The sequence below is a fragment of the Marmota marmota genome, unplaced genomic scaffold, assembly GCF_001458135.2.
Source record: "Marmota marmota marmota unplaced genomic scaffold, marMar, whole genome shotgun sequence".
In the NCBI taxonomy this organism is placed as follows: domain Eukaryota; kingdom Metazoa; phylum Chordata; class Mammalia; order Rodentia; family Sciuridae; genus Marmota; species Marmota marmota.
Window position 1 is genome coordinate 64,588,505 of NW_025999842.1, and position 14,458 is coordinate 64,602,962.

At 41.6% G+C, this 14,458-nt stretch overlaps 1 protein-coding gene and 1 pseudogene across 1 annotated transcript in view; both read right to left on the reverse strand.

Annotated features, from left to right (window-relative positions):
- LOC107152440 (retinoic acid early transcript 1E-like) overlaps positions 1 to 14,212 on the reverse strand; it is a 228,261-nt gene extending 214,049 nt beyond the window's left edge. The window contains exons 1-2 of the mRNA XM_048800558.1: positions 14,177 to 14,212; positions 13,688 to 14,087 (exon numbers count right to left, since the gene is read on the reverse strand). Of these exons, the coding sequence (XP_048656515.1) occupies positions 13,688 to 14,087; positions 14,177 to 14,212 (436 nt within the window). The remainder of the gene's footprint in view (positions 1 to 13,687; positions 14,088 to 14,176) is intronic.
- Positions 7,902 to 11,005, reverse strand: LOC107152451 (annotated as a pseudogene).
- Positions 14,213 to 14,458: the final 246 nt, after the last annotated feature.

Sequence of the window (14,458 nt, forward strand, 5' to 3'; positions counted from 1 at the left end):
AGACAGCCCTCAGAGTTATACAAAAGTACATACAAGAGGAAGTGAGGGGAAAGGGAAAAATAATACAAGGGGGACAAATGAATGTCAGTAGAGGGGGCAGAGAGAGAAGAGGGGAGGGGAGGGGAGGGGAGGGGGGATAGTAGAGGATAGGAAAGGCAGCAGAACACAACAGACACTAGTATGGCAATATGTAAATCAATGGATGTGTAACTGATGTGATTCTGCAATCTGTATATGGGGTAAAAATGGGAGCTCATAACCCACTTGAATCAAAGTGTGAAATATGATATATCAAGAACTATGTAATGTTTTGAACAACCAACAATAAAAAATTTAAAAAAAACCCATTCTTTATTTCATTGAAATTTATTTCATTGATCCTCTGTATTGTTCTTTAGTCTTTATTTCATTTATTTCAGCTTTGATTTTTATTACTTTTATCCTTCTGATTTGGGGGCTAATTTGTTTTTCTAAAACCTTGAGATGCATTATTAGATTATTTTTTTTAGATCTTTCCTTTTCTTTTTTTTTTTTTTTGTACCAGGGATTGAACTCAGGGGTACTCAACCACTGAGCCACAACCCCAGCCCTATTGTGTATTTTATTTAGAGACAGGATCTCACCGAATTGCTTAGCACCTCGCTTTTGCTGAGTCTGGCTTTGAACTCGAGATCCTCCTGCCTCAGCCTCCTGAACCGCTGGGATTACAGGCATGTGCCACCATATCTGGCAGATCTATCTTTTTTCTAATGTAGGCACTATGACTATAAATTTCCCTTGTGCATCTGCTTTCACTGTTGCAAATATTCTGAGTGTTTTTCTTTTCATTTGGCTCTGAAATTTTTTAAATTTCCTTCTTGATTTCTTGAATGATTGACTGCTCAGTCAAAAGTGTATTGTTCACCATCTGAAGTCAACAAATTTGCAAAAAAGATGTTGGAGAAAAGACAGCCTTTTAAACAAATGGTGCAGGGAAAACTGGATATGTATATGTAGAAGAATGAAATGAGATCCCTGTCTCTCACCCTTCACAAAAGCCAAATCAAAAAGGATCAAAGACTTAGGAATTAGATCAGAAAACTTGCAATTGCTACAAGAAAAATAGGGTGAATACTCCAGCTTATAGGTGCAGGCACTGACCTCCTTACCAAGTCTCCCAAAGCTCAGAAAATAAAACCAAGAATAAGTAAGTGGGATGCTGTCAAAAAAACTTCTGCACAGGAAGGGAAACAGGAGTATATAGAGAAAATCTGCACAATGGGAGAAAATCTTTGCCACTGTTCCTCTGACAGAAGATTAACATCCAGAATATATAAAGAACTAAAAAATCTTATAACCCAAAGCCCAAATAACCCAATCAATAAATGGGCAAAAGAACTAACAAGACATTTCTCACAAAAAGAAACACAAATGGCCAACAAATATATGGAAAAAAAAGTTCAACATTTCTAGCATCAGAGAAATACATCAGAGAAATGCAAAACTACACCAAGATTTCATCTCAGCCCATTCAGAAGGACAATTATCAAGAACACAGAGCTGGGGATGTAGTTCAGTTGGTAGAGTGCTTGCCTCACATGCACAAGGCCATGGGTTCAATCCCCAGCACCACAAAACAAAACAAGAACAAAAATAATAAAAATAAATGCTAATGAGGATATGAAGGTACATTCATACATTTTTTTGTGGGTGGGACTGAAGATTAGTACAACCACTCCAAAAACCAGTACAGAGATTCCTCAAAAAACTAGAAATGGAACCTCCATACAACTCAGCTATCACACTCCTTGATATTTATTTAAAAGAGCATACTACAGTGATATAACAATTTTAATGTTTATAGTAGCACAATTCACAATAGTCAAATTATGCAGTCAGCCCAGATGCCCACCAAGAGATGAATGAATACAAAAATATGGAATCTATATACAATAAAGTATTACTCAGCCATAAAGAATAATGGAATTATGGCATTTGCAGGTAAATGGAGAACATCCTGCTAAGTGAAGTAAGCCGGACTCAGAGAGTCAAGGGTCGAATATTTTCCCTTATATGTGGAAGCTAAAGAGAAAAAAGAAAAAGAAGGTGGGAGGAGGATTGGATATCATAAAGATACAGGTAGATCAGTGGAGTGGAAGGAGATAGGGAGGGAGGCGGGCAGGAAAGGGAGGAAAGTGCAGAATGAAGTTAACAAAATCATGTCATGTGCATGTATAAATGTAACCGCAGGGAACTTGACCTTAATGTGTGTGTGGAAAGCATCAATCAAGGATGGGTAAATAGGTGAGTGAGGGAGGTACAATGGAAGGGGAGTGGGTGGGGAGTTGGGAGGAGAACAAGGACTGAAATGGAGCAGGGCAGATTCCATGCATGTGGGACTGTGTTGGGATGAATCCAGCTACCATGTATATCTCTAATGCCCTAATAAAAATTAAAAGTAAGAAGTTTGAAATTTGTAGAGATATTTAAGTTTAACCTGCTTTAAACATTATACAAGGTACACATGTATCGAAACTTCACATGGGACAACTTAATATGTATAATTGTTGTGTTTATATGTATCAGTATATAATGTAAAACAAAAAGTCTGCTCACAAGGGCATCAGCATTGTCTAGAAGGTCACTGATGATGATTGCTAAAGACTGGGGTCTGTGGTGGAAGTTAGGATTTCAGAACTGGGGTCCCAGTAGTAAAGGGGAAGAAAAATGCTGATACGATAGACCCCAAATGGAGGCGATGAACAGTTGGAAGGAAAGTGTGTGCAATGGTGCAGACAGTGAAAAAGGAGGAAGCCAGGAAGCAGTTGGCTCTTAGGGGAGCTAAGCCTGGGGCTGAGAGATCACAGGGAACCTCATGGAAAAGCTCCTGGGCAGGCAACCCAGACTCTGCCTGATTTCAAGAAGGAAAGCAAAACCCAAGGACGGATGATCAGGAGACTGAAAGTTGACACCCACCAAAGTCTGGTTGTTTGCTCAGTTTCCAGACCTCAGCCATGTCTCAGAGCCTGAACTCATTCCTAGGAGGAGAGGCCAGGCTCCTATCAGGAGGGACCCTTCAACCCCAGAGTCAATTCGGTGTCCCCTTTCAGCCTGCCCCCGGGGCATGCACCCATTCACTTGGATCTCTGTGCATAGAGAAAGAGAAAACATGCATTCATTTATCTGGGAGACAGTCATATCCAGGCATCTGAAGCATCACCACAGCCCCCTGGTACTGACAAGGTCCATGTGGGGCCAGGAATGAAGGGACCTGTCCCAGGTCCTGCTAATAGGGGTCATTTCAAATTCCCTGAATTTATAATAGAAATGATTATGGGCACAGTGAGTCACTTGCTGGAATCAGAGCTAACTTAGAAGGGAAGGCCAAGTACAGTCTTCTGACACTGTCTCCCCCATTCCCCATACACTACTTTTAAAGTGATATCTCATCCTTGAGAACACAGGGAGATTTGTGCCAACCTAAAACCTTGAAGGATACACTAGTGGGTCAACTCTATCCTCTCCTATGTTATTTCCAGCCTGGGCCCTGGAATTTTCTGTAAAGGGCTTACTATTATATATTTAGGCTTTGCAGTCTTTGTTACAACCACTCAACTCTGTTCTTGTAAGTCAAAAGCAGCCATTCTAACATACACTCCTACCAATCTTGTATGTTTCCCCCTCTCCTGCCCCTGCACATCCTCATGTAAAATGTTTGCAGGGGTTCATTATAATTATACATAATAATGGGATGTGCACCATATTCATACATGCACATAACACATCTGGTATTAGATTTTGTTACCCAGTACTTCCCTATCCCCTCCCTTCCTTCCTCCCTCCCCATCCCTTCCTTTACTCCATTTTTTTTCTTTCTCTCTGTTTACATGATATTCCCCCCTTTATTTTTTTGAAGTGTATCAAATATTTATTTATCTGGGCAACAAAGGACTATGATACATTGGCAGGTACGGAAAGTACTGCCAGCACAACTCAATACAACTAGAACTGCTTCCAATATGGCCAGTAAAAATACAGAATACCGGATGGTCCCAAATGTTTGGAGTTCTTTGAACAAAAAGAGTGAGAGAAAGAGGAAAAATCCCTAACCCTTGGTGTAAAGACAATATTCATTTATTGCTCAAATGATGCTTTTTAGGGAGGACAATGGAACAAAATAAACTTTTTTTTTCCTCCCCACAAGACATAGAAGGGTTATCAAACCACTCAAGTTTAAAATTTTTTTTCCAGGATCCAATTTCACTTTTTTCTTTCAATTCAATGAAAAGCTAAATGTAATACTAATTATGTATAAAATTTTATTTTACTTTTGAAAATTTGTTCAGCTGTTTCATTGTCATCTTTAACATGCTACAACAGGGCTAAACTCATGAATACCCCAAACCTTGAATTTCTAAATAAGTACCATGAACCACATGAGGAACTAATAGGGAAGATTCAAAACCCACTAAACAAGAGGTAAACGAGATCACCAGATAAATAATAATAATAATAAAGGGCGAAAAAACAGACTCACCATATTTACATGAATCACTGAGACATGAATACATATTCCCTTATATAACTGTGAATCAATCGTGTTGCTGGAGAAAGTTCAAGTTGATCGCTTTACCTTGAAGAGGGAAAACTTCTACAACTGAAGACATGACATGGAACTTCCTGTATTTGTGTTCAAGATTACTCACAATACTGATAAAAATGTCATTATCCTCTTTGCTTTTTTTTTTTTTTCTTAAGTATGGCTACAATCTGAACTGAAGAGTGTAAGGGAAGGTGGTGATTCAGTCCCATGAAGCTCATATAATTTTTTAAAAATTTTTATGTTCTTTTTTTAGAAAAAGAAGTTTTTTAAAATTTTTTTTAGTTGTTGCTGATTTACTTTTGTTTAAAAAAAACAAAACTCCCTTCTCTCTCCCTTTCCCTCCCACCTCTCATCCCTGTTTAATGTTAAGCTTCTTCTCATGCACTTCCTCCCTGCTGTGTTCTTAGTTGCCCTCCTTATATCAAAGAAGACATTTGGCATTTGTTTTTTAGGGATTGGCTAGCTTCACTTAGCATAATCTGCTCTAATGCCATCCATTTCCCTGCAAATGCCATGATTTTGTCATTTTTTAGTGCAGAGTAATACTCCATTGTGTATAAATGACACTTTTTTTTATCCATTCATCTATTGAAGGGCATCTAGGTTGGTTTCACAGTCTAGCTATTGTGAATTGTGCTGCTATGGTGTTAACCTTAACTGGTAGAACAGTTATATTTTTTAAACAAAGGAAGAGCTTCTTCTCATGCTCCTCCTCCCTGCTCTACAGGGATGAGAGGTGGGAGGGAAAGGGAGAGAGAAGGGAAATTGCATGGAAATGGAAGGAGACCCTCATTGTTATACAAAATTACATATAAGAGGAAGTGAGGGGAAAGGGAAAAAAAACAAGGGAGAGAAATGAATTACAGTAGATGGGGTAGAGAGAGAAGATGGGAGGGGAGGGGGGATAGTAGAGGATAGGAAAGGCAACAGAATATGTCAGACACTAGTATGGCAGTATGTAAAAACGTGGATGTGTAACTGATGTGATTCTGCAATCTGTATACGGGGTAAAAATGGGAGTTCATAACCCACTTGAATCAAATGTATGAAATATGATATGTCAAGAGCTATGTAATGTTTTGAACAACTAATAATAAAAATTTAAAAAAAAGAAAATATAGGATCTCAGTGCTAAATAATCCACATAGTCAGGAAATTAAGGAATGTCATCTGCACCTTTATTATTAATAGTTTCAAAGGATTTGCTACCTTCAAGGATGAGGAAGGATTTGAATTCAATATGTCCCCATTGCAAAACCCCTACTTGTAGTAGTCCCTTCTTGAATAGCCTTTATTTACTATTAGAAAAAAAAAAGCCAGAAAATGGTTCAGGAAATTAAGTGAACCGTCTCTAAAAGCCAGTTAATTTGGGCTGTGTAGATTATTGCTTCTTTTGAAATCTTCATAACTGCAAGTTTTATCTGATGGTCTTAGATCTGACATCTTCAAATGTTTGAAATATTTGACAACTTTTGTGATGTTACTGTATTTTCTTCGTACCTGTAGATTAAATAACTTAAGGATTTCTCTCTTTTTTTCCATAAATGACATAATTTCCAGTCTTTTTCTCACTTTTATCATTTTCCTTTGAATAATATTCAGTTATATATGTATCTTCTAAGAATAGCACTTTGAATAGCAAAGGAAATGTTCTTGACATAATCTGATTAGTAAAGACCAATTGGAATTACCACTTCCTAATATCCTCAGTTATATCCTTTGGTACTTAATATTTTTTGACACAGTACTGATTTTATTATCAAATAAGATTTATTTCCTTCCTTCTCTTCTTTGTGTATAAGTGTGTGTGTTTGTGTATGGGTATGTGTGTGTTGTAAAAATTGACCTTATAATCAAGAAGAAGCAAAAATAATGACAACAGACAAAAATCAATAAATTAGTTAATAGTTCTGGCAAAGCATTCATTTCCAACAGTTGCTAAGGTGGATTTGGACAGATCCCAAAGGAAACTTCTTCAAATAAATGCAGTTCTTAACTCACTGTGAGATTTGGGAACTTATACAATGCGATTATCTTAAGTAAAGGAACTTCAAATGTGTGAATCATAGCCACAGACAACTCTGAAATCACGTGCCAAAGACAGACTGAGGTTGTGCCCACATTTTTTGAGAGTCTTTTCAGTTTGTCATGACAAACTGAAAATTTGCAGTAAATTTGATCTTAATGAACTTGACAGGGAATGAAGAGATAGGATCCAAAGCAGATTAATCCTTTCCAATCAGTGTATTTAACATGAATTTGAATGAAAATCCAAAGACATGTGCTCAATTTTTGACATTTAACTGTTTTTATTAAGAATTAAAAAAGCTATTTTGGAAATTTTTGGTATTGAAAGACAAATTTAAATGTCCATTTCTCTTCAAAACCTGTGTGTGTGTGTGTGTGTGTGTGTGTGTTGGTAACTCCTTTGTTCCTGCTTGCTGTTCCTACTCAGGATCTCTTGAAGCTGCATCTAATAAATTAGAGAATATGAGTGGGAAGTCTACTGCTTTTTCTGGTTCATGAGAAATGCAAAATAACCTTAAGACAAATGGCTTGTGTAGAGGATTTGGGCAAACTCCACAAATTGTGTGTGCACTTATGTATGTGTTTGTGTGTATGGTATACTTTATTTCAAAATATCACCTTAAGAAAATGAGGGGTTTTTTCCAATGGAGATACCACATTTGAAAGTCTTCAGGGCTTATGTTTTCATTCTTTTTTTAAAAAAAAAAAATATATATATATATATATATAACCCTTCCAGAAAGTTAGGGATTTACATTTGAAAAAGGACAATGCTAAATAAAGATATGAGTGGCAGACATTGAGGACTGAGAGTGGCCATGCTTCTCCCAGGGGGCTTGGCCTATACATAGAATTCTCTTCACTTGGTACTTTAAAGAAAGCTGCCTCCTTCACTGCATATTTCAAAAATACCTTCCATATTATGAAACCTTCATATTTAAGATGGACACTATTATCATTTTTAATGGTAAATATTATTTGAAGAGGTGTTACTAAATTAGATTGTTTATTCTGTTTGACTCAAAAAAAAGTGAGGTGTGACTATACAGGTGTGACATCAGTTTTCTTTTATGGCACTGTATTGGAGTTGAAGACATAGTTCTGGTCCAGAATTCTACCACACTCAAGGATTCGCCTGCCTTTTAAAGTCATATTCCCTCTGGAATTTACATAGAAGAAAACTATGACTGCAGTTTGTTCTTTGGTTAGGATAAAAGTGGACAAGTATGCTTCTCTTCCTCCTCTTCCCTCTCACCCTCTCCTCCTCCCTCCAATAAAACTTGAAGTACAGTAGAAAAAAGGTGCACCTAATCTGGAAGATGGATCTGAATCCAAATCTTGGTTTTTCCAGTGTCTGTTTATAGTCTGAACATTTTTGAATCTAAGGTCATCCTGCTATGAAATGCATAAGATAAGGGAAAACTTGTAGAAATGTAAAACAAATGAGGTATCTATATGCAAATGTCTAGCATGCAGTAGTCATGTGAACAGCTCATATGAATAAATTATTATTCAATGTCTAGTGCTTATTAAAATAATATATGGACCAAAAAAAAATTCGACAGAACTTTCCTCTGCTGGTTTCATGGCCTGTTCTGTTCTCTTAGGCTCCACATGCGGGGAGGGGGCGTTGGTACCGATGGGGAAGTGGAGGCACTGGGCTAAGTCCACGGAGGCTGCCCTACTGGCAGTCGAGAGAGCAATCCCGAGGACCCAGGGCACCGGAGGGCGGCGGCAGCTGCAGCAGCAGCAGCCGCCTTAAGTGTCGCCGATCCAGAGCTGTCACTTTCTGCGCTTCTCCTCTTTGTCACTGCTTTTGGCGCTGTTGTCCGGGTGGCTGTTGGGGTTCTTGCTGAGGTACATTTTGTCCATGGCCTTGAGGGCCTCGGTGAGCTAGTTCTGCAGTTCTGGTGCAGGGTGGTGACCGCGGCCACACCGCCGGGCTGCCAAAGCCAAGGGAGATGAGGTTGGAGTGAGTCTAGCAGCTCTGGATGCCGGGCTCCAGGACGGGGTTGGGCCGCCAGTTCCCAGGGGAAGATAGGTCCTGAGCCAGCAGGTGGTGGTGAACTCTTTGCATATTTTACCAGGAGCATGTTTTTTCTTGTCACTTGCTCTTTGGAAATCGGAATGTTGTCGGTTGAGAAATTCAGCTACTGCTTAGCAGAAAATTCGGTTTCACACATGTACCCAAAGTCCCTGGCTAGGTGGACGGCTTCTCTCTCCACTAGTGATGTGAGATTTAATCCTATTTTGTCCAGTTTTTCTCTTAAAGATCTTCCTCCAGTTTTAGACTTCGACAAGCAGCGATGGGTTTAGACATTCGGGTGGTGAGAGGCGTCGCTGCACTTCCCCACTGTGACCTTGAACTTCGAGGTGGAGCTGAGGAGTGAGAGTCCACCTGGAACTGAACCGAAAACTTCATTGGGTTCACAACGCCACCGAAGAGGTTGTCCTTGTTAATAGGGATGGCGGAGACGGTGTTGCTGTTGCACTTGGGTTACCGTTGACGAGTCCTTGCTTCCCAGAATGCTGAAGTATAACACCGGAGAAGCAGGCCCAGGCAAGTTTAGAGTGGAAAGTAGATGCTTTATTAAAGGACAGCAGAAAGGACTTCTCCTGGAGGAACAAGGGGACCCAAAAGGATCCGTGGAAGGGGAAGTCTTCCTTTTTTTAAAGCTAAGGTCTTCTTTCAGCTTTCCCACACTCCTGTCCTTTGTTTCCCTTTATCTTTCAGTGTCAAAATGCAGGTGAGAAGGCCCCAAAGGTGGGAGATAGGTGGGCTGAAGAAGTAATTTGGGCAGGAAGGGCCTAGGGCAGCTCTTGATTAGCACTTCCCTGTTTGCTGGGAGCTGCTTCATTAACAGTTCCTTAGGATGGGCTCTGGCCTTGGGGACATTAACATTTCAATTTCCCCAAGTGCTGCTCTGTTTTCCTGGACTCCATTCTCAATAACAGCCTCCATTTTATTTATCTTACTGGGTATTTAACCCGATTTACCTAACTACACTAACTACCTATCTAACATCCCTATTGTTAATAGGGATGGCGGATCCTTTCTTAATTACAGTTTGATCTGGATGTTAATACCTTCTACAGCAGGATGACCTCAATGGCGTGAGGTAAGGAGTGGATCGGAAGGTCTCCGAGTCCGGAGCCAAGCCCTGGGGGCTGTGCAGGAGGTCCTCTTGCCGCTGGTAGTCCCTGCGAGGATCCATCCAGGCCTGACAGCTGGTGGGGCAGACCCCAGTGTGTGTGTGTGCAGGAGCCCAGAGCCTGGCTCTGCCTCCCGCCGCTGCGGCTGGGCGTGCAGGGGATTCAGGCTGAACGGATCATTGACATGGGAGCAAGGATCTTGCAACTGGTTGTAGATGGGCTGATAGGGCGGGGTGGGGGGGAGTAAGGGGCTGGAAGTCGGCATTGGGGGTGTGGGACAGCAGCGGGGCACTCATGTAGGGATATTGACCTACAGTGCCCAGCTGGGGCAACCCTGCCGTCCTGTTGCTGGTGCAGTAGTGAAGGTCCTGCCAGTCCCCCGTTTTGGCAAGTAGGGACACCGCGGCTCGGCGCTCCTGGAGATGGATCCCGGCCGGGCATGGGCTGGAGGGCTAGGCACGGCCCGCTCCCTGGAATCACTTAGGCAAATTCTCCTTTTTACCTGCTCACCAACAACTCACTTGGGAAGTGATGGATTTATAGCCGCAGCAATCTTGCCCTCAGCTCCAGCTTTTCCCAACAGCCCCATCCCGCTTTCCGGGTCAGTCCCTTGCCAGGGAACCGAAGCAGACTGACTGCTGAGGTTTGCTGGGCATCATGCGAGTATGAGTATGTGTTTTCCCAACCGAGTAGTGGGGGCATCTACGTGCTCATCCTATGGCTCCCCTGCCCTAATCCCCCTTTTATTTTTGAATTCTATTTCTCTTTTCCCTCTCTAGCTATGAGAGAGGAAACATTCAACCTTTGACTTTCTGGGTCTGACTTATTTCACTTAGCATAATGTTCTCCAGTCCCATCCATTTACCAGCAAATGATGTAATTTCATTCTTCTTTAGAAGTGAATTAAATTCCACTGTGTAAATATATTTAGCACATTTTCTTTATCCATTCAATGTCAATAAGCACCTAGGCTGGTTCCATAACTCAACTATTGTGAATTGTACTGCTATAAACTTTAGCATGCAATATCATTATAGTATCCTGATTTTAGTTCTTTTGGATAAATACCAAGGAGAATTATAGGTGGGTCATATGGCAGTTCCATTCCTAGTCTTTTGAGGAATCTCCCTATTGCTTTCCAAAGTGGTTATATCAATTTGCAGCCCCACCAACAATGTGTGAATGTACCTTTCCCCCCACTTCCTCATCCACAATTATTGGTGGAGTCTTGATGATTATCATTCTAACTGGGGTGAGATGAAATCTCAAAGTAGTTTTGATTTGCATTTCCCTGATTGCTGAGGATGTTGAATATTTTTCATATATGTGTTGACCATTTGTGTTTCTTCTTTTGAGAAATGTCTGTTTAGTTCTTTTGCCCATTTGTTGATTGCATTACTTGTTTTGTGTGTGTGTGTGTGTGTGTGTGTGTGTGTGAGAGAGAGAGAGAGAGAGAGAGAGAGAGAGAGAGAGAGAGAGAAGTTTTTTGAGTTCTTTATTATACTCTGCATATTAATTCCTTGTCAGAGGAACAGCTGGCAAATATTTTTATTCATTCTTGGTTTTGGTTTTTAGTTTTTGAGCTTTGGGGGTCTTGTTAAGGAAGTTGGTGCCTGCATATATACGCTGGAATGCTCACCCTATGTTTTCTTCAAGCAGTTGCAAGATTTCTGGTCTAACTCCTAAGTCTTTGAGCCATGGTGATTTACCTTTTGTGCAGGGTGAAAGACAGGGATTTCTTTTCATTCTTCTACATATGGATATGCAGTTTTCCCTGCACCATTTGTTAAGAAGGCTATCTCTTCTCCAACATATATTTCTGGCACTTTGTCAAGGATCAGATGACTGTATCTATGTGGATTTGTCTCTATGCTTTCTATTCTATTCCACTGTTCTGCATATCTTTTTTTCCCCTCCAGTACCACACTGGTATCCCCCTCCCCTTCTATAGCTCTGTAGTATAACTTGAGATCAAGGACTGTCACATGTCTCCAGCATTGCTCTTCTTGCTCAGGATTGCTTTGGTTATTCTGGTTCTTTTATACTTCCAGATGAATTTTAGTTTTGTTAAGAATATTACTGGAATTTTGATGGGGATTGCATCAAATTTATGGATCACTTATATATATATATTTGACAGTGGAATGCATTATAATTCTTATTACATATAGAGAGTACAAGTTTTCATACCTCTGGTTGTAAACAAAGTATATTCACACCAATTCATGTCTTCCTACCTGTACTTTGGATAATAATGATCATCACATTCCACCAACATTAACAACCCCATGCCCCCTCCCTTCCCCTCCAATTACGCTGCCCTATCTAGAGTTCCTCTATTCCTCCCATGCTCCCTCTCCCTATCCCACTATGAATCAGCCTCCTTATATCAAAGAAAACATTCAGCATTTTTTTTTTTTGGTATTGGCTAACTACACTTAGCATTATCTTCTCTAACATCATCCATTTACCTGCAAATGCCATGATTTTATTCTCTCTTATTGCTGAGTAATATTCCATTGTATAAATATGCCACATTTTTTTTTATCCATTCATCTATTGAGGGGCATCTAGGTTGGTTCCACAGTTTAGCTATTGTGAATTGTGCTGCTATAAGCATTGATGTGGCTGTGTCCCTGCAGTATGCTGATTTTAAGTCCTGTGGGTATAGTCCCGAGGAGAGGAGAGGGATAGTTGGGTCAAATGGTGGTTCCATTCCCACTTTTCCAAGAAATCTCCATACTGCTTTCCATATTGGCTGCATCACTTTGCAGTCCCACCAGGATTGTATGAGTGTACCTTTTCCCCCACATCCTGGCCAGCACTTATTGTTGTTTGTCTTCATAATAGTATAGATCATTTTTGATAAATGGCAATTTTGACAATATTAATTCTGCCTACTCATCTTCTACCATGTTCTTTGAATCCAGGGTCTGGTGCATGCAGCCCTACTCCTGAGTTACATCTGGGTCCTATTGTGTATAATTATAATGCATCAATTAAAAAAGAAGAAAAAATATTTTAAAAGCAAATTCTTTTTTTTTCTTTTGAACTTTGGTCTGTTTATCAAAAATAGAGATGCATTTCAGATGTACTTTCTTTATAACAACTGAATAACTCTCTAATATTAGGAGTTATATACTTCAGTTAACGATTTTCCTACTGATTGAAATAGGTATATTTCAAATGTAAGAAAATCCTTTTTTTGATGATACTTCAAATTTTAATTTCATTGGTGCATTACAGTTGTCCCTAATGGTGGCATTTGTTGTTACACACACACAATATAGCAATAGGATTTGGCCAATATAATTCCCCAGTATTTCCTTTCTCGCCTCTCCTTCCTCCCCCTGGTCTTTTTCGTCTACCTACTGATTTCCCTTTGGTGTTTCATGAGACACCCCCCCTTTCTTTACCTTTAAAAGAAAATTCTAAAAAGTACATTATCACATGAACTTAGAAGGGACTGGACCTGCCACTATGACTCAGGACGACTTGTGATAGAGACTTCTGTGCTGGGCAAAGGGGCCAGGAGGAGTTCAGGGCAATTCCTCCCTGGAAACACACAACACAGCCCCTGGAGTCCAGAAGTGAATGCCACCCGCAGTGGGAAAACGCACACCCTTTCACAGTGGCTCTTTTTTGGTCCTGGGCCCCGGAGAGAGAGGCTCTGGCCCCACCTCCTGAGGACTGAGGTGGCCCTGGGGACCCTCATCAAGTCATCTCGCTCCCTCCCATCCTCCTACCCGTACTTTTCCGTCTCTTTTCCGCTCCCTGGGATCCTCGGTCCCGCGGCTCCCTCCCTAGGCGCAGGGTGCAGAACCTGCTGCGGGGACACGGACCGGTGGGACAGAACCCGCAGGGGAAATATGGGAACTGAGAAGGGGTCGGAGGCGTCCCGGTAAGTTCGATCCCGCCACTCACCGACCGGGGACTCCCAAAGAAAATCAGGCGGTAGCTGAGCCAGGACGCCGAGAAAGAGCGCCGCGCGGAGGGCACCTGCCGTGGGTCCGGAGCTGGGAGCACTGCGAGAATGGCCAGCGCGCGAGCCTTTAAAGCCCGAGTCCCCGCCCCGGCAATGCCCTTCCTCCTTCTGGCTGGTTCCGGCCGGCTGACTCACAGCGGACCGACCACAGTCATATTTTCCATCAGTTACCCCAGGGTGTAACTGGTCCTGTAGGTCTGGGATCAGGTGGTGGTGCAGGTCCCGCCTGGGTCCCCCGCACTCCCTGCCTGGGCCGGGCCAGGGCACGTCCCCAGCGACTCCTGCTGCCTCCGGCTTCAGCCTTCCCCGCCGCACTCGCCGCGCCTCCCGGGCTGTTACCTGGTGAAGGGGAACCCAAAGCAAAGGAAAAAGTTGGGGCCTCCAGCCAGGGCAACCAAAGTCCGAGCGTCAAAAAATCTGGCTTTCACCCTCAGCAGCCTCCCACTGACTGGTCCCCCAGACATTTCGACATTTTGATGAGGATTGCATCAAATTTGTAGCCGCTTGCCTGAGTGCTCCAAATTCCTGCGTTGCTTATCATTCTGATGTTCCGTGTACCTCACCTCATTCTTTTCCTACCTCCACTTGGGACTTCTAGGGCCCGGGTTTAATCATGGTCTTCCCCACCTTCGGACTCATCCCTTTTATTATTAGAATATCAAAAAGTTTCAGACTCTTAATAGAGTCCCGTCTGAAATCAACGTGATTGA